Here is a 20,629-nt window from a genome sequence, read left to right as displayed (position 1 = left end):
AACTGGAGGATGCAGGATTCTCTATGGGGAGGGCATCAGGGCAATGGCTTCTCTTGCTTGAATCTAAGGCCATACTGTCAGTGAAAAAACTTCTCTGTAGTCTTAGATCTTATTGTATGGCAAAAGAGACAAAATATAAATAATAAGCAAAATAAATAAATTATATAGAATGTCTCCAATTCCTGGCCTCAAGGGATCTTCCCGCCTTGGCCTCCCCAAATGCTGAGATTACAAGTGTGAGCCACTGTGCCTGGCCATATTGTATAGACTGTTCAAAAGTGATAAGTGAGTAATTAAACAAGTAGAGCAGAGTAGGAAGGACCTGGTGTGTACCTGGGGATGGGGAAGCTTGAGATTTCACATAGTGTGGTCATGGTAGGCCTGACAGAGATGGAGACCTGTGAGCAGGACTTGGGAGAGGTGAGGAGGTGAGGCAAGAGGCTAAGTGGGATGGAAGCACATTTTGGGAAGAAGAATATAGCTGATCAAAGACCCCAGGGATGAAGCATGTCTGGAGTGTTGCTCGAGCCAGAAAGGAGGCCAGCATTGCTTGAGCATTATGAGCATAGGAGGATAAAATAAGAGTTAAAATCAGAGAAACAGTGATGGGAGGTCAGATCATAGAGGGCCTTTTAGGTTATTTTAAAGGCTTGGGCTTTTACTCTGAGATTAGAAGCCCCTGCAGAGTTTTGAACAGAAGAATGACATAATCATTCCAGTTGCTGTGTTGAGAATAGACTATAAGCGGGCAGAGTAAGCACAGAAACAAGGAGACTGTTTAGAAGGCAATTATGTAATTCAGGACAAGGATAATAGCAGTAACTTGGACCAGGGAGGTAGCAGGTAGAGAGTGGTAAGTGGTTGGATTTGGGAAATATTTTGAAGGTAAAGTCAACAGAACTTCCTGATACATTGGAATATATATACATATATAATTTACATACACACATACACACACATATGTATATATGATCATGTATTTCAAATAAGCCCACATCAGCTTATATCAGGCACTCAAATATTTTTAAATAAATGTATAGACTTTTACGTGTTTATATGGCTGTGTAGATGATCATACAAAACAGATTAAATTTCTTTGTAATTCATACACAGGAAAACGTTGAATAAGTAAGGGTTTAAAAATTTTTTCAGTAATTTGAACAGCAGAGTTTTGAAAAAAATCTATCTGATTCTCTTAAAGAATGTACATACATACATACATATATATATAAATATAAAGAGAGAGCAAGAGAGAGAGAGAGAGAGAGAGAGATAAAGGTTGACTTCATGTTTTTTGTTCTTAACAGAAGGATTGGTTTGTGGGTTTGCCATCAACTAAGAAAGGAAAGGCTATGGATAAAACATGTTGGAGGGAAAAGATTAGGAGTCTAGATTTAGAGATAACTGAGTTTGAGATAGTTATTAGATATCCAAAGAGGATATTGAGTTGATAATTGGCTACTGAACTCTGAGATTTGGGAAGGCATCTGGGCTGGAGTTATAAAACTGGAATCATCAATATAGAGATGATATTTAAAGCTATGAGAATAGATGAGATCATTAAGGGAGTGAAACTTGATGGAAGAACACCAAGGAGTGAGCCCTGGGACAGCCTGACGCTGGAGGTGGTGGAGGAGAGGATGCTCCTCAGACAGAAGTCTGAGCAGAGACCAATGTTATGCACAAGAGGGTGTGATGTGTTGGAAGCCAAGTGAAGAAAGTGTATGGAGGAAGACAGAGTTACTGATTGTGTCAAATACTGTTGATTAGTAAAATCAGATTAGGGCTGAAAAATGACCTTTGCATTTAGCCAATTGGAAGTAAATCATGACCTTGACAAAAGCAGTTTCATTGAAGTGGTGGGGGCATACATCTGCTTGTAATGGGTCTAAGAGAAAATTGGAGGAGAGAAAGTGGACACAGTAGAGACAACCACAGTGAAAAGTTTTGCTGCAAAGAGGTGCAGGGCGGAGGATAAGCATTTGGCAGGGAAAGTGGGGTAAGGTGAAGCATTTTTATGCCGGAAAAAATAACATCATGCTTGTATACAGAAGAGAATTATTCAGGAGAGAGTAAAGAAAATGATGCTTTTGAGTAGAAGAGCATGTCAGTAGTAATGTTTTTGGGTCCATCAGAGAGGATGGGCTCAAATGTTTCTCAATGAATAAATGCACATAAACGAAAAGCATGAAAACATTGCATAAGCAAAGGTTTAAATTTTTTTTCAGTAATTTGAATGGCAGGGATTTTAAAAAATATCTCCTCGTTGATTATCTTAAAGAATGTGATATAGTGCCTTGAGTTGTACCTCCTTTGCAGGTGGAAGTCTATAGGATTGTTTCTTCAGGTCATGGTGACTAGAGGGTAGGTTCAGAAGTAAAGAAAATACTTACTGTGCAAAGATAAGATGTTTTGATCAGAAGGGACAGTTTTGATATCTTGGAGTTCTGGGATAATGAGGTTTAAATCATGCCTCTGGGTGGGAGAAACGCAGTGATGATGGATGGATTGGTGTTGAAGAGGGTGAAAAGTTACAAAGAAGTTTCTTCTAAAAATTGGATTTAACAATTTGAGGCATTTATATTTTGTCTTTCTGATAGAAAATAATACAGCATTCTGCTGGAGTTAACCAATTCCCTCAATAAATAAGATTATGAGCAGGTATACAAGTATATATAATTTATGTTTTAAAAATCTGTTACAGATATACTTAGGTCTTGAATTAATTGATGAGATTTGTTTATTTGGTTATCTTTCTTGTAAAATATGTTAAAAGTATTGCTTTAAACTGTAGGCTCACAATTAAAACAAAATGTGACCATCATATTTGATTTAAAAGATATATCAAAATTAATGCTCTTTATATTTTACATACTGAATTTTACACAGTCAACATTCTATTGAAGATAATAAATTCTAAAAAACAATGAAAGCACAGGTAGAAAATAAATAACTACAAAAGACTGATTCTGATTTTTTTTCCTAGTGTTCTGAATGCCCTATGCTATGTTTGACTACAACGATGCCTTGCTTATGTGATAAAGAGGCCTAGAAGTGACAAAAAAATACTAGGTAATGAATAATGCATGTGTTCATAGCAGTGGTCAAATTATACTGTTTCCTAGTGGATACCATTTTTCTTCATTGAGTGGGACACTACAGAGTTGGATGTTAATTGCTCCCACAAATACGGTTTTGCTCTTCACAATAAGCATTAAGACATGTCCTTGGAGCTCTGTGACTTCATCATACACTACCTAAAAAGGAAAAGAATAATGAAAATCTAATTCAGACATGCTTAAATACACTTTCTTTCGAATATTGCTTTTAATAAAAGAAATTTAATTGCTAATATCTTATACCCTGGAATGGATAGGTTAATGTTAGAATCTTTCATTTCTAACTTTAATTCTGAAAAGCTAAAGGTTCCACTAACATAATGGAGTTTAATGACAGACCATTTCTCTAAGAATCTTAGAATTTACTGATTCCACTAAGAATTGCCCACTCCAAATTTAGTAAGACTGTAAATTACTCTCTCTAGGGAGAAATTTAAATACCCTTCACCCTTTAACTGTCCTTGAATTCTCTGCCCAATATTGGTGCTAGAACACCATTTTTCTTAGATCTTATTCCCTCTATAAGTTAACAATAATTTATTGTATATTTTAAAATAACTAAAAGAGTAGAATTGGCATGTTCCTAACACAAAGAAATGATAAATTCTTCAAACAACGAATGTTTCAATTACCCTGATTTGATCATTACACATTGTATGCTTTTATCAAAATATCACATGTACCCCATAAATATGTGCAACTATTATGTAATCATAAAAACAAAAAGAAGAACATCACTTTTCTGTGTTGAAGGCTAATGAGGAAAGAGACAATTTCTGTTATTTCCTTGTGCTATTTAAATGCAGTACATTGTGAAGAAGTCAATCTACGGTTACTTTTATTTATTTAAAATTGCTTAGTTTTTAATTATGAAAATACCTGTTCATTAAATGAAATATGTATGAAACAAAAAAAAGTACAGAGAAGGAAGGAAAAAATCTGAATTTTCACCATTGGGAGATAATTACAGTTAACATTTTGATGTTCTTTTTGTTTTCTATATATAATCACTTTTTGAGACTCTGACTTGTAATTATGCTGTATATACAGTTTTCTGTCTTGTTGTTTTTCTTGTAACTATTTTTATTAAAAGAGATATGTTCAGCTGTGTTTTAAAATGTCCAGAATGTGAGTTACAGGCATCACAATTGGGGACCCACAGTGGTAAAGAGACTTACAGGTGTAGTACGACAAAGAAATTAGTTATCCATCAAGTAAGGAGGTGAGAACCGAGTGGAAATCTGACATGGTTACCAGGGAAATGTCTTAGAACACATTTAGAAAAGGAATTTCATATGCTCTTACAAACTTGCTTGCTTTTTACAGCCAAGTCACAAGATAGAAACTTTCTTAATACATGCAAAAAAAGGGGGGGAAAACAGGCAGAAGAGACAGCTCAAGAAGGAAGGAAGCCCTCTGAGTTCATTGTGCGGTCTCCTCAGTGTGTGTGGATGTGGTTTCTGGTTCTTCGCACAGCATAGGTCCACCATTTATGAACCCATTAATTTATTGATGAAATGCAGTTCAAGATCAATGTGTCAGCTGCTCTGAAAAATGATTCACTTATCAAGTAAATAATAATTCCATCAAGGGACATGAGCTGCAATGCAATGTTAATCCAGTCTATCCTGCTCCCTGTGACTGCTCCTGGCTACCTCCTCTTCCAGAATCTTACTCTCATTCCACGCAGGAGATTGTCTTTTAGTTGTCTGCTATTGCTCATTTCACATTATTCCATTTCATCTATTGAGTTCTCCTGGGATAATAAAATAAAAACTCAAAATCCTACCACTGTAATTCATGTTCTTTAATTACAACTGGATGCCCAGTGTTGCCTGGAAATCTTTCCAGGACTTCAGAGTAGACTCTTTTTCTTTTTCTCTGAGTGGCTATTTTGAACTGTCTGAACTATCCCCCATTTTCCTTCCTACATACACTTCCAGCAGATGAACTCCTCTCCCATTTAACAGTGAAAACAGATAAAGAGATCCTCAAAATGCTACTGTATATGAAGTAAAAAATTGGAACAACTCTAAGTATTAGGCCTTTGGAAAAGTCTGGCTTAAGGACTCTGTAAACTGTATGAATAAGCTCTAAATTGTAAATTAAAAAAACATATCAATAATTTATATTTATATGACTCTGTTGTCAACTGTATGTTTTATCATTTGCATAATGGTGATAATAATCCTTACCTTTTAGCCTTGTGGGGAAGGACAAATGAGATAATGAATATAAGCCCTACTACAAAGCCTGGTGCTCATTAGACATTGACAAATTATAGCTGTAAATGAGCCATCAAATACACAAAAAGGAACAGTTGTTTCTTGATATTGTGCATCAGTTGACTGGAGAAAACCCTTCCAGACAGAATGGAGTCTCCCAGACATTTAGCAAGATGAAAGTCTGAAGAAATGACTTTAGGAATTAATTGCTTTCCTGGTTAAAATACAAACATTTGAACTTCCAAAATTTATATTACTTACTAGATTTTTTTCCCTGTGCTTCATTATGCAAAAGTTATTTTCTTAAAAGTGACAGGTTTATAAACATGTAATCATGGCACATCATAGATGATATATATCTATTTTAATTGCTTTACTGCATCCGTAATGTTGTTTAAAAAAAGCACTCTTTTTTAACTGTTCAATGAATAATTAATAGGTGATGCTAGCGAGGTGCTCAGATGATTATATTCTTTGAGATCTTTCCACCAAATAATTTAATATATATTCTACCTTCACATAAACAGAACCAAAAATGAACAGCTCTTTTAATTTCTCTTTATAATAATTTTTATCTATAGCTATGAGCCAAGTCTTCACTATCTTCTGACAAATACTGAATTTGTGCATTTGGAATTATTACATCAAATATAAAACATTTAAAGTAATTAATATCTATTAACTTATATATAAGCATTCACTGTGCATTATTTGAGGGAAGGGTCTAGTAAATCATTCTAAAGTGTATTTTCATGATTGCAATGGGAGAACAATAAGATGGAAACTGAAGTGTCTCTAGTGCTGGTGGGAAGAGGTTTGAGGAAACAGAAAGACGAAAAAGAGCTCAAAAGTGAGAATCGGGCAGTTCTGGGCTTGAAATCTAGTCGTGTGACTCCTGGATCTCAATGTCTTTATTTACAAATACAATTTTCATCATGTTGAGAACATCAAATGAGATGATGATACAGATGACAATAGGTATCGCTTACCGATTGTACTGTATACCTAGTATTGTGCTAGATAATCACTGCATATTCTGCAAGAGATTTTAAGTCATATAAAACACATAGAACATTTATGTTCTGTCCTTTGTAGTTTTCCTTTTCTATAATACTTTATAACAGGATAATATCTAAGAAAAGAATGCAATGTACAAAATGCATTGACTATAACAATGTAATTCTCTTATAGTATAGAAATTCTGTATTTCTAAAGAATCATTTTTAAAAAATGATGGTTTTTAAGAAGATGTCAGATGTAGTAGCATGGAAAGAGGCTTTGGAGCCAGGATCCTGGCCCTGCTTCCTCAAGCTGTGTGGCAGCTACCTGCGTTCCTACCCCTGGCCCCAGCCCCACCTGGAGCCCAGTCATGTCCCTCACTGGGATTTGTGCATGACAAGGGTTTTCAGGGGGTCTGCTGACAAAGTCTGTTGGGACTCACTCTGGGAAGTATCAAACAGACAAACTTGGCCTCCTATCAAAGCCTTCATGTTTGAAGGACAGAGCCTCTGTCACTTGGCCGTGTCCCTGACCCAGCCTCTCTCATGTCTGGGCATTAAGGAGAGAGAGGGCTGGGAATAAAAATAAAAAGAACTATTTTCATGAAAGGCTTTGTAAGACATTGGTATGCAATGTAATATCTCTTTTGTATTCCTCTAGGAGATTTACATAAAGAGGGGAGTGAGGTCATTCTCTCCCACTTCACCGAATATTGCACGGCTCTGGCAGTTTGAGAAATCCCAGCTGTGGTGAGTGGCTGAGGCAACGGGACTCAGTGAGGAGATGGAAGTGGGGGAGATGTTTAACACAAGGTAGACGCCATGTGAGAGCTCACTGGGCTCTCTGGTAAGAACTGGACTTATGAGTAAGGACATCTAGTAAGGTGTCCCCAAGGATGCACAGAAGTCATTGAGGGATTTAGCACAGACATGGGTTCCTATGTCACAACTGAGGGTAAGAGAAAGTAAAATCAGAGTTAAAATTAGTTTTTTTTTTTTTTTGCATTTCTTATAAATATTCTCGTTGTATTGATACAAACATGGAGCATAATGGAAGAAAAATTAATATATTGTTGCTTTTTTTCCTTATGACTCTCTAAATGCAACCAGCTTCCTTGCCAAACTTGTTTATATAACGACCTCTTATTGTCCTGATGACTACTACAAAAATAGCCATTTGTGCATACATTGCTTCAAATTTCTGCTGCTTTGGATTATGTACAGATTGGAATTGGCTATGCATGGACCATGGTTTTTGAAGCAATTTAAAATGTATCTAGAGTACAAATAGTGTGTGTTCATGCTGCAAATATACATCGATTGGGAGAGTATTGTAGTGATTTCTAATCAGTGGGCCATAGATGTGTGAGGACCTAGAATTATTGCAAGCCATCAGAAAATTTATGTGTACGGTAAGCATTATCAAATAATCTTCATGCATGTGTCTCTACTACTGTTTTTATAGTACAGAAAGCTTAAGATAAATAAAACACAAAAGTTTATTTAAATTCTCCTGAATTGTTGGTGGCTTTTTCTTATTATGTGTTTCCTTAGATTGAAGATGCTGATATATAGCATGGAGTCTGAGAAGCTACTTGATAGTAAGGTAGAAGGTCTTGTATTCAAAAAGTATGAAAAGAAACAAGTGATATATTATTAGGAGATGTATATTTCTAGGTGTTGACATCATGACAAATAATAAAATTCAAATAATAAAGTGCCAAAATATCTTCCCTTACTAATTTAGAGAATCTGTGTGTTTGTGTGTGTGTGTGTATATATATTTTTTTACATTTTGTTCCCAAAGTGTCACTTACAAAACTACCTCAAATATTTAATAACACATCTTAAAAGTAACTGCTCAAAGTATAAAAAAGCTAAGACATTTTCTCCATACTCAATATGTTTATGATACATTAGAAAAAAAAAGTGTGTAGGACTAAATAAATGATTCTAAGTGTGGTGTAAGAATCTCAGAGGTGAGAGTATTAACAAGGTTACATTTGAGGTCAGCCTCAAAGTAGGCAGAGAAGGGCACAGAGAGGTGAATGGTAGCATAGTTCCATCACTAAAATCACAGAAACCATTTAGGAAATGATAAACTGTCTGATGTGACCATAGACTATGGCAAGCATGGGGCAATAAAAGGGTACGGAGCACACAAATATTCTTGATTGATTTTTGATAAAGGTGTAAAAAAAATTTGATGGAGAAAGAATTGCCTTTTCAATAAATGGTGCAGGAATAATTAGTATCCACAGGGGGATTCAAAAAAGTACTGATGTAAACCTCACACTTTATTAAAAATTTAACTCAAAATGGATAATGTACTTAAATATAAAATGAAAACTATAAACTATAAAACTTTTAGAAAAAATATAGGAGAAAAATCTTTGGGACTTAGTGCTAGGTGAGGTGTTCTTAGATTTGACACCAAATGAACTGTCCATGAAAGGAAAAATTATAAGTTGGCCTCATCAAAATTAAAAAACCCTGTGAAGAGGATAAAAAGATAAGCTGTAGACTGGGAAAAAGTATTTGCAAACCACGTATCTGATAAAGAAGTAGTATCCAGAATATATAAAGAACTCTCAAAACTCAACAGTAAAAATGCAAACTATCCTAGAAAATGGTCAAAGACATGAAGACACATTTCACAATAGAGGGTGTACAGAGGGTAATTAAGCCTATGAAAAGAAGTTCAGCATCATTAGTCATTAGGTAGATGCAAATTAAAGCCAAAATGAGAAACCACTCTATACCTATTAAAAGAACTAAAATGAAAAATAATGACAATATCAAATACTGGACAGGATGCAGAGAAACTGGATCACTCATACATTGCTGGTGGGAGTGTAAGATGGCACAGCTTCCCTGAAAAAGAGTTTTGCAATTTCCTGTAAAACTAATTATGCAACTATCACATACTCTAGCAATTATGCTCTCAAACATTTGCCCTAGGGACAAATTATGCTCACAGAAAAACCTATACATCAATGTTTATGGCAGCTTTTATTCCCTATATCTTCGAGCTGGAAGCAACTTAGATGTCTTTTAGTAGGTGAACAGTTAAACAACTGTGGTACCTCCGTACCATGGAATGGTACTCACTAATGAAAAGGAACAAAGAATTATTACATGCAGCTACTTGGGTGTATTCTAAGAAATTACAGTGAGTGAAAAAAAAATCTAAAAATGTTACAAACTGCGTAATTCCAGTTATATAATATTTGAAGTGACAAAATTATAGGGATGTAGAACAGATTAGTGGTTGCCAGGGGTTGGGGAGGGGAGAGGTGTCTGAGGCTATCACAGGGTAGCACAGGTAACCCTTGTGATGGTACTCTTCTGTATTTGACTGTGGTTGTGGCGACGTAAGCCTATACATGTGATAAATTGCACAGAGCCAACACACATACATACATATAAGTGGGCATATAAAACCGGTGAAGTCTAAGTGAGGTAAGTGGATTGTACCAATGTCAATTTTCTGGCTGTGATATCATAGTTATGCTAGATGTTATCATTGGGGGGAAGAGGTTGGATGGTATTTGAGTTCTCTCTGTATTATTTCTTACAACTGTGTGTGACGCTATAATTATCTCAAAATGAAATAAGAAATAAAAGAGTATGAGGATAATATTGCTCCAAGAGACAACTCTGGAAAATTACTGAGTCAAGTTTTAGGGGCCGTGAATGCCATGCTTAAGATTTTGGGCTTTCTATAGCAGGCAGTGAGAAACCATTGACAAAAAAATTTCAGCAGAGGAATAATAAATATGAGTAGTTTCTGAAAGACACCTTAGGCAAAAATGTGAAAGATTTAATCAAAAAACACAAGACATGAGGCAAATAGCAGGCTGTTGTAATAGCCAACGTGACAAGGACCTCAAACAGAAAAGCAGCAATGGAACAGAAAGGAGATGGTGGATTGACGAGGCAGGCGGCTGACAAGTAGAACTATCAAAACTTGGTGATGAGTTGGAAAAGTGAGTGAGAAAGAGGGAGCTGTCATTAGAAGGTATCTCTTGAGATGGTGAACAGAAGAGGAAAGCCTGGTTGAAAAGCACCTTGGAAATAGTCAAATGGAGCTTTCCAGTAGGCAGGTAGAAGTGCAGACCAAAAGCTTGAGAGAAAAGCCAAGGCTTCAGGAATATATTCAGTTGCAACTTACATATAGGTGATAAATGAAAATGTGGACACATGAGATAATTTTGAAAGTATATATATGAAGAGGAGATGAGGGTGCATCCATCATGGAACTTCAGCAAATAATAATATTTCAAGAGGAAGAAAGGCACTGAAGGAAAATGAGAAAGTGTTTAGAGAAAATGGAAGGGAATTAGGAAAAGGAACAACTCTAGAATCAAAAGGGAGGTTTCAAGAAAGAGGGTGTGGTCAGTGCTGGGGAGAGGAGAGCCTGAAGGCTCTTTGGATTTAGCAATTAGGAGTCTATTGATGTCACTTGAATAAAGCACTATTAATAAAGTTCAGAATCCACATTACAAAGGATTAAAGGATGAAGAGGGAGAGGCGAAGTGAGGAAGTGAGAGCAGGTTGTGTGAGTTCATTTTGCAAAAGTTTGAAGGTGATAGGGAGGGAAAGAAAATTTGCTTAGAAAGGCTGAGTAGAGGAATTTTCTTTATTTGTTTTTTTAAGAGTTTCTGAGTGGAGGATCCAGTGCATGAGACAACCTTAAGAAAAGAAGAGCAAATAATCAGCTGAGCAAGGAACAGAGGAGATGGGAAAAGATGGAATCAACAGAATAAATGTAGAGGTTTGCCTTAGAAAGAAGTTGGGGAATTGGATGTTCAAATTGGACATTACGAATGAATTAGAGAGCTACTTATAATATAAGTTAACTTTAATTTTTATTTTATCTTTAATTTTTTGTTTTTCAAAAGGGATTTTCTGAGATTTACTGTTATACACAGGGTAGCTTATGATAAAATTATGCACAGGAAATCAGGTATAGGAAACTAAGGTTAGAGAAAATAAGATGAAGTCAAGGAGAGTGTTAGTATGCAAAACAAGTCTTGTGCTCTTGCTGGAGGTGAACCACAATTTGAAAATTGGTTCGTAAGAGCTTTGAAAGCAGTATCTGTATTTTCCAGTGCCCACAGCATCTAGAACAGTGATCAGTATACTGTGACTATTTTGGGAAATATCCTTCCTTTATGGAATAAAGCTGCCAATTACTGCAAATTCTCCATATTTGGTTGTTAAGCTGAAAAATGGTAAGAAAAATACAAAATGACTGGACAAGAGATGAATCATACTTACAATTTCATTGTAAGTGGGGTCTGTACATTTTGGAACAGATTTTGTTTTCCTCCTACGAACTTCGCTGGGATATGGTAAAAGATAAAATTCAACATGTGCACTGGGCGCAGAGCCATCTGGGAGATGCTGCAAAGGAAAATGGTTATAAATATTAATGAGTGTTGCTATCAAAGAAAACAAATACATAACTACTAAATATCCAGACCAAAGGCAGGATCAGGATTTATTGCAGTCACTCTGTTTATCAGAAAATAAGAGAAAATCAAAAGAAATATATCACTGTTCAAAAATAATGCCAAGCAACATTTAAAAAGGGTAAAATTGTGTTTAATTGCACATCTTAAATTAAAGGTTGTCCCAGAGAACTATATTTAAAAATCCATTACATACCATTTTCTTTAATTTTTTTTTACAGTAAAAGCTAAATTTGCATTTTTGACAGATATGGTCAAGAGATGAATATTAGCCAGAAGCAGAGGCAGGAATTAAATGTCTCGGGATGCTGTACGCCACTTGAAAATAAAAATATTCCAGTTTAACACATAAAGTGAGATGTAGCATTTAATGATATGTATGTTATATAATATCACATTTTAAAGCAAAATTTAATTAAAATATTGATTAGACCTACAACTTTGATACACTTACAAGATTTCGAAATGGTTATAAAATTTTATTATCTAAATTACTCTAAACTATAATATATTGGCTAATCCTTTTTAAATTGTGTTCTGTGGAGCTCCAAAAGTTGCCTAACGAGCTGCCTGAATAGCAAAGCCAATAGGGTGGATCTCTGGACCCTCACCCCACCCCCACTTCTTCCTAACCTCCTCCCTCCCAAGCTCCCCCATTCTGGCTTCAGAACTTCTCTCCTTCTTTTCCTTCTTTCCTTCAGATCTATTATGGATATTTTCATTTCTTTATATATCATTTGAAGAACGAGTCCACTGTTTCAAAAATTTGGAAACCATCGTTCTTGAAAGAAATGGATTCTCTCTTTGTGATCTTGACCAAATGAAGAGTAAATGGTACCAAAACTCTGAATGTTTGGTTTGATCAACTGAGAAATGTTTGCATAATTTATATTTTAAAAAGATGATTTAAATGTCAAGGAATTAAATGCTTGTTTTGTCTACTACATTCTAACTATCAAATCAGTAATTTTGTTGCAATGTTCTTAAATATTGTGATATTCACAGGTGAGCATCCTGTGCCACTCCCAACCCCATTACCTTTAATTATCTTTCTTCAGTAGTCAGAAAAGCATATTGCAAAGCAAGAGAGCATGGTACGTATCATTAGAGGACTTTTATTCAGTTCTAATTTCCATGGTAAAAATTGTATCATTAGCGAATTTTGTCTCTTTATTATTATTACTAACAAATTTGATAAAATTCATGTGGACACACCCATATGTCAAGAGGCTAAGAATGAGAACTGCTGCTTTAGATGGAGCTCAATGTATACATTTCCTATTTGATATCCTCCCCCAAGAGGGGGAGCTCTAAAATCTATCAATGGCATAATGGAATCTTCAGTGATACAGAAAGAAACTGCTACTAACATTTGAGAGAGTAGAGGTTTTTTGTTTTGTTTTGTTTTGGGGAGAAGAATGAACTGGTAAAAGTGTTTCTTCTCTGTGTAATTTTCTGTCTTTTCTGCTTGGACGCTGCTGTCCATTATGGTAACCACGTCCACCTTGCCTTTGGTAGTTTTGTGCCACCACTTGGCCCTGCCCCCCTGGGGTCCAATTACTCCCACTGCATTAAGGTTTCTCAACTCAACAATTCCTACTGTAAGGTCTGGCCTACAGAGAAGAGCAATCACAGAGCTCCTCAAGGATGCTGGGGATCCCCTCCTAAATTTATTTTTCACGGTATTGGTAAACGATATGTCTTCTGAGGATATTATACCTATAATCCATGTATGATCCAATTTCGTGGTTAAATCATGTTTGTGGAAATGGACTTTCTGATTGCAGATCTGGGCCCCCACATATGCCAGCTATATGGCTTTAGGCAGGTGCAATGGCTAATGTTGTATGCCAACTTAACCAGGTCATGGGATGCCCAGATCTCTGGTTAAACATTATTTCTGGGTGTGTCTGGGAAGGCTCAAGCGCCACATAAATGACCTAAAACTTCTATGCGTGCCCTAAAGGAGATCCTTATCTCCTGTATTGGTAGGGCTGAGATTGCTTAAAATCAGATGCAGAATCTTATCCTGCCCCTGGTTGAATGACCACACCAGTTGAACCCCCAGCTTCCCAAGGTGTCTGGTGTTAAAGTAAAGGCATTGGTTGGAAAAGAATGGATTCCTGTAAGTTGGGATGGGGATGTGTGGGAGGACCCTGATGGAGTTTGGGACATGGAGCTACTAAATTCTGATGAGTCTTCGTTTCCAGTGGGAATGGCCTTCCCAACCCCAGTGGTATCAGCTTCTTTACTTCCCTGCACCCTCTGAGAGCAGTAACCCTGCACTGCCTGAGGAGATGATAGTGGTCTCTTCTGAGGCAGTTGCCATGCAAGACAATGCCGATGTTCCTGAGAAACCCTATCCCACTCTCACTCTTCCTTACTTCTAGACTTATACCTAAACTCAAGTCCCAGCAGCCTCTAAATGTGAGGTTCAGAGTGTGACTCATGAGGAGATATGCTACATTTGGAAAAGAACTGCTTGAGTTTTCTAATTTATACAGCCAGAAATCTGAGGAATGAGTGGGAATGGATACTAAAGGTGTGGGGTAATGGTGGAAGGAACATAAAGTTGTATAATTTGAAATTTTTGTTATGGGCTCCCTGAGCAGAGATTCTGCATTTAATGTTGAAGTTCAGGGAGTTAGAAAGTGTTCTAAGAATTTGTCAGGTTGGCTGACACATGAACTGAAAGGTGGTCCATGGTGAGTGAGTTGGAAATGCCAGACTTGCCTTCATTTAAGGTAGAGGAAGGGATTTAAAGGCTTAGGGAGAGTAGAATGTTAGAGTAGATTTGTTGCTTAAGACCTACTCACTCACACTAGCAGTGCTCAGAAGACATATCTTTTACCAACACTGTGAAAAATAAATTTAGGAGGGGAGCCCCAGCATCCTTGAGGAGCTCTGTGATTGCTCTTCTCTATAGGCCAGACCTTACAGTAGGAATTGTTGAGTTGAGAAACCTTAATGCAGTGGGAGTAATTGGACCCCAGGGGGGCAGGGCCAAGTGGTGGCACAAAACTACCAAAGGCAAGGTGGACGTGCTTACCATAATGGACAGCAGTGTCCAAGCAGCAATCAGGATGGCCTGACTCATGCAGACTGGTGGCATAGGCTAGCTGATCAAGGTGTTGCTAGAAGTGAAGTAGATAGGAAGCCTCCTAAATTCTTACTTGATCTTTGAAAGCAAAAATATTCTAGGTCAAGTGAACAACAGTCTAACCTGAATCATAAAAACAGAGAGTCACAGCTCCTCAATCAATTCCCAAACGTGAATCAATTTACAGGTCCGGAACTCCTTCAATGAAGGGAAGGCTGGGTCTCCTTGAGAAAGAACCCTTGTACATTACCCAAAATTTATCCTGTTACTCTTTCTCCAAAAAGACCTATGAATTTTTACCAGGGTAACTGTGCACTAGGGAAAAGGAAATAACCAGAACTTTTAGGAACTACTGGACACTGGCTCTGAACTAACACTGATTTCAGGAGACCCAAAATGTCACTGTGGTCCACCACGTAGAGTAGAGGCTTGTGGAAGTCAGGTGGGCAATAGGATTTTAGCTCAGATCTGTCTCACAGTGGGCCTCGTGGCTTCCCAAACCCATTCTGTGGCTATTTTCTCAGTGCTGGAATGCGTAATTGGAATAAATGCACTCAGCACAATCCTCACATTGGTTTTCTGATCTGTGCAGTAAGGAACATTATTGTGGAAATGATCAAGTGGCAGTCACTAGAACTGCCTCTACCTATGAAAATAGTAAGCCAAAAGCAATACCACATTCCTGGAGGGATTTCAAAGATTAGTGCGACTATCAAGGACTTGGAAGATACGGGAGTGGTGAATTCCACCACATTTCCATTCAATTTGCCTATTTGGCAAGGCTGATGGATCTTGGAGAACGATAGTAGATTATCATAAGCTTAACCAAGTGGTAAGTCCAATTGCAGCTGCCAGACCAGATGTGGTTTCATTCCTTGAGCGAATTAGCACGTCTCCTGATATCTGATTTGCAGCTATAATTTGGCAAGTACTTTTTTCTCTCAATACCTATTAACAAAAACCACCAGAAACAGTTTGCTTTCAGATGGCAAGGCCGGCAATACATCTTCATTGTCTTTCATCAGGGGTGTATCAACTCTCCAGCCCTATATCACAATTTAGTTCACAGGATGTTGATCATCTTTCCTTTCCATAAGATATGACACTGGTCCATGACATTGATGACATTATGCTAATTGAGTCTAGTGAGCAGGAAGCAGCAACTGCTCTAGACTTATAGGGGAGACTTTTGCATGGCAGGGGGAAGGAAATAAATCTGACAAAAATTCAGGGGCCGTATAGAGGTCCAGTGGTGTGGAGCATGTTGAGATATCCCTTCCAAGATAAAGGATAAGTTGTTGCATCTGGCCTCTCCTATACGCAGGAAAGAGGCATGATGCCTAGTGGGCCTATTTGGATTTTGCAGGCAGCATACTCCTCATTTAGGTGTGTCACTCTGGCCCATTTACTGAGTGACCTGAAAAGCTGCTTGTTTTGCGTGGGCCCAAGAATGAGAGAAGGCTCTGTAATAGGTCCAAGCTGCTCTGCCACATGGGCCATATGATCTAGCAGATCCAATTGTACTTGAAGTGTCATTGGCAGAAAAGATGATGTTTGGAGCCTTTGGCAGGTCCTTATGGTGAACTGCAACACTGGTCCTTAGGATTTTGGAGTAAAGCCCTGCCATCTTACATGGATAACTACTCCCCTTTTGAAAAACAACTCTTGACCTTCCACTAGGCCTTAGTAGAGACTGAACACTTGACCATGGACCACTATGTTGCCAACTGCACTGAGCTGCCTATCACGAATTGGATGTTATCTCACCCACCAAGCCATCAAATCGGGTTTGCACAACAACATTTCATCATCAAATGAAAGTGATATATACATGATCAGGCCTGAACAGGCCTTGATGGCACAGTAAGTTACACGAAGAAGTGGCCCAATGCTGCAGGATTGCCTTCTTTCTTCTGGCCTGCACGTATAGCCTCATGGGCCCTAGAATTGACTGATAGAGGAAGAGAATACTGAGGCCTGGTTTACAGGTGGTTCTGCACAATATGCTGGCACTACCTGAAAGTAGACAGCTGCAGCACTATAACCCCTTTCTGGGTCATCCTTGAAAGACAGTGGTGAAGGGAAATGAAATCCTCCCAGTGGGCAAAGCTTCAAGCAGTGCACCTGCTCATTCACTTTGCTTGGGAGGAGAAATGGCCAGATGTGCAATTAGAATATGTACTAATTCATGGAATGTGGCCAATGGTCTGGCTGGATGGTCGGGGACTTGGACAGAACATGATTAGAAAATTGATCACAAGGAAATTTGAGAGGAGGTATGCAGATAGATCTCTCTAAATGGGCAAAAAACATGAAAATACTTGTGTTTCATGTGAATTCTCATGAAAGGATGACCTCAGCACAGGAAGATTTTAATAATCAAGTGGACAGGATGAGCCATTCTGTGCATATTGGTCAGCCTCCTTCCCCAGCCACTCCTGTCATCACCCAACAGGTTCATGAACAAAGTGGCCATGGTGGTAGGGATGGAGGGTTTGCCTGGCTCTGGAATACTGGCTTTCATTCAACAAGGCTGACCTGACTATAGCCACTGTTGAGTGCCTAATGTGCCAACAGCAGAGACTGACACTGAGTCCCTGAGACGGCACCATTCCCCAGGCCAGGCAGCTACCTGGTGGCGGGTTGATTACACTGGATCACTTCCATCATGAAAGGGCAGTGTTTTGTTCTTACAGGAATAGATTCCTGAATACAGATTTGCCTTTCCTGTGCAATGTTTCTGCTGGAACTAACATCCACAGACTTACAGAATGCCTTATTTACCATCATGGTATTCCACACAGACACTACTTCTGATCTAGAAACTCAATTCACAGCCAAAGCAGCATGGCAGTGGGCCTATGTTCATGGAATTCACTGTTCTTACCATGTTCCCCACCATTCTGAAGCAGTTGGCTTCTATCAAATGGTGGAATGGCCTTTGAAGACTTAGGTAGGTGGTAATACTTTGCTGGGCTGGAACAAAGTTCTTCAGAAGGCTGTCTATGCTCTGAATCAGCGTCCAATATGTATAGTGAATGTTTCTCTCACAGCCAGGAGTCACATGTCCAGGAATCAAGAGGTGGAAATGGGAATGGTGCCATCACTATTGAGCCCAGTGACTCACTAGCAAATTTTTGTTTCCTGTTCCCACAGCCTTTTAATCTACTGGACTAGAGATCTTAGTTCTAGAGAGAGAACTGTTTCCACCAGGAGACACAACAATGATTCCACTGAACCTGAAGTTAAGACTGCTATCTGGCCACGTTGGGCTCGTCATGCCTCTGAGTCAACAGACCAAAAAGGGAGTTAGGGTTCTGTCTGGGGTGATTGATCCAGACTACCAAAGGGAAATTGGACCATTACTCCACAATGGAGGTAAGAAAGAGTATGTCTGGAGAAAAGGGGATCACTTAGGACAACTCCTTATATTACCACGCCCTGTAATTAAGGTCAATGTAAAACAACTATTAATACAACAACCCATTCCAGGCAAAATTACTAATGGCCCAGATCCTTCAGGAATTAAGGTTTTGGTCATCCCACCAGGTAAAAAATCATGATGAGCAGAAATATATCTATCTTTTATTCTTCCTTGCCACTCCAAAACAGATTTTTCCAACAAATTAAAATTCTGTTAAATAATACTATTAATACTTTTCCCTGTTGACTCCCTTGTCCTTGATTTCCAAATCCAACTATGCACCAAGATCAAACTTCTCCCTTTTTTGCCTCAGTTCACCTGCCACCACAGACCTTTATTTCTTGACGTCTTATAACTGGAATTTAATTACTCTTTAAACTTCAGTCTTCCCACCTCTCTCCTTCCTTCATTCTGTGTATCACTGGTGTATTCAACTGTCCCATAAGACTGCTTTGATTATATCACTTCCCTTATCAAAACATTCAAGGATTCCCCAGTGCCTGAAGAATAAATTCCAAATTACAGAAGAGGAAAAATCATTTTTATACAAGCTTTCCCCAAGCTTTTAGCAGCACTCAAGGGTTGGGATTCTATTTTCAAGTTAGCGTCCTTGACAAGGTCCTTGAATATTCTGGAATTTTTAGAATGATAAAACAGCACAGGTTTCAATTTAAGTCAGGGTGCATTAGATGTGAGCAGCAGGCTTATTTGTCCTTTAATAACTTTAAATGCAGACATTGATTTCTCAAGTCTTTAAGAGAAACTCCCCCCCTCCTTCCAATGTAGCTGTCTCATCATCATCAATTTTTTTTTTCTTTTTCCTACTGGCATCATATCCTGTTCCTTAAAGGTCTCAAATAATTTATTAAAGAAATCACTAGCTGTCTCTTCATCAATACTTCTCATTTCACCCTTTGCCCTTATGTTTATGCAAATTAAATTTTACTTTAAAATGATTAAATAGCCTCTACTTGTCTAAATGTCTTACCTTGGGATTTTTTTTACTCTGGTTGCATTTTAGACCTTCTCAAAGACTTGCCACTGCCTTGAGAAACCACAAGGCTTGCAGAGTTCTCAGTGTGACCCTCAGTCTGAACAATGAGGTGTTTCTTTGTGTCATTCAGAGGACTTGCTTGTTCATGGTGGATTAAAGTAGCACCACTCTTTTCTTTTAGAATTCTGGACAATATTTTTACCATGTTCGGAAGGTTATGCGAAGTCATCTAAATTTAATTTTTGTTGCTCATACTAACTCTGAATTCTATGTATTCTAGATTTGCTGTTAAAATATTTATACATTTTCTATTTTTAAATAGTTTTATATGTGCTTCATCTTCCATATGAAGTTGGAAATTCTCTAAAAGAAAGATCTTATTGTTCTATATTCTCCCTTCCACCACAGATTTCCTTTGGGCTTTGCTCACTACCCTACTACCCTAACCCCACCCAGGTCCTTCCTTCTGAGCTATTGATATGCGTCTGAACCTCTAATGAAAATTTTAAAATCCTCACTTGAAATTGGGCTTCCCTTCAGTTCCTTCTTTACTTTCAGAGCCATTCCTTCCCTTCACGGTGTTTCTTTCTTTTACAGCAATCCACTCTGCAACACAGAGCTTGGCAGATAGTGGACACTAAGTAAATAGCTATGAAATGACTGAATAAATGAGGTATAATTCATAATGTGATGCCTCTTTGAATGTACTCCATTGTTATTGGTTCAATCATTATTTAAAATGCTTCAGACTTTATTGAAACCTAAGATTTCATTGAAGTAGTTTCTTTTACGTATTGAAATATTTCTTATTGTGATACCAAACAATAAAAAGTTTATCGTAAGGCAAAGGGAATAATTTTGTTGTCCCTTTCCATGGTTTGTCCTAGGTGCTTGCCCTAAATGGCTATCCATCCAAAGGCATATGTCTGATAAATCTGACTTTCCTCTGCACATTTAGGCTTTGTGGCTTATCAGGAGTAATTATGTCAATGTCTGCTTGTTATGTCTAATATTTTAAAGTTCCACTTTTAAACCTTTGGCCTTATCCTCTCTGAGATCATATTAAAACTTACATGCTTATTACCCTTTTTATCCCTTTCTATTTTTTTTTTTTTTTTTTGAGACAGAGTCTTGCTCTGTTGCCCTAGCTAGAGTACAGTGGCATCATCATAGCTCACAGCAACCTCAAACTTCTGGGTTCAAGTGATCCTCCTGCCTCAGCCTCCCTAGTAGCTGGGACTGCAAGGTGTGCACCACCACACCTGGCCAATTTTTTCTATTTTTAATAGAGA

The 20,629-nt window shown here is 37.8% G+C and overlaps 1 protein-coding gene across 6 annotated transcripts in view; it reads right to left on the bottom strand.

The window, feature by feature from the left end:
• Positions 1-2,717: 2,717 nt before the first annotated feature.
• PIK3C2G (phosphatidylinositol-4-phosphate 3-kinase catalytic subunit type 2 gamma) overlaps positions 2,718-20,629 on the bottom strand; it is a 372,544-nt gene continuing 354,632 nt past the window's right edge. For 3 of the 6 annotated variants that reach the window (XM_069491533.1, XM_069491536.1, XM_069491538.1), the window contains 2 exons: positions 11,626-11,751; positions 2,718-3,257 (listed from right to left, as the gene is read on the bottom strand). In XM_069491533.1, the coding sequence (XP_069347634.1) occupies positions 3,105-3,257; positions 11,626-11,751 (279 nt within the window). In that variant the 3' untranslated portion in view covers positions 2,718-3,104. The remainder of the gene's footprint in view (positions 3,258-11,625; positions 11,752-20,629) is intronic. The other 3 variants (XM_069491534.1, XM_069491537.1, XM_069491535.1) reach the window with 1 other exon arrangement.

This window comes from Eulemur rufifrons, chromosome 16 (genome assembly GCF_041146395.1).
Source record: "Eulemur rufifrons isolate Redbay chromosome 16, OSU_ERuf_1, whole genome shotgun sequence".
NCBI lineage: Eukaryota > Metazoa > Chordata > Mammalia > Primates > Lemuridae > Eulemur > Eulemur rufifrons.
The sequence above is the reverse complement of the archived record's forward strand: the minus strand, read 5'-3'. Positions and strand labels throughout refer to the sequence as shown.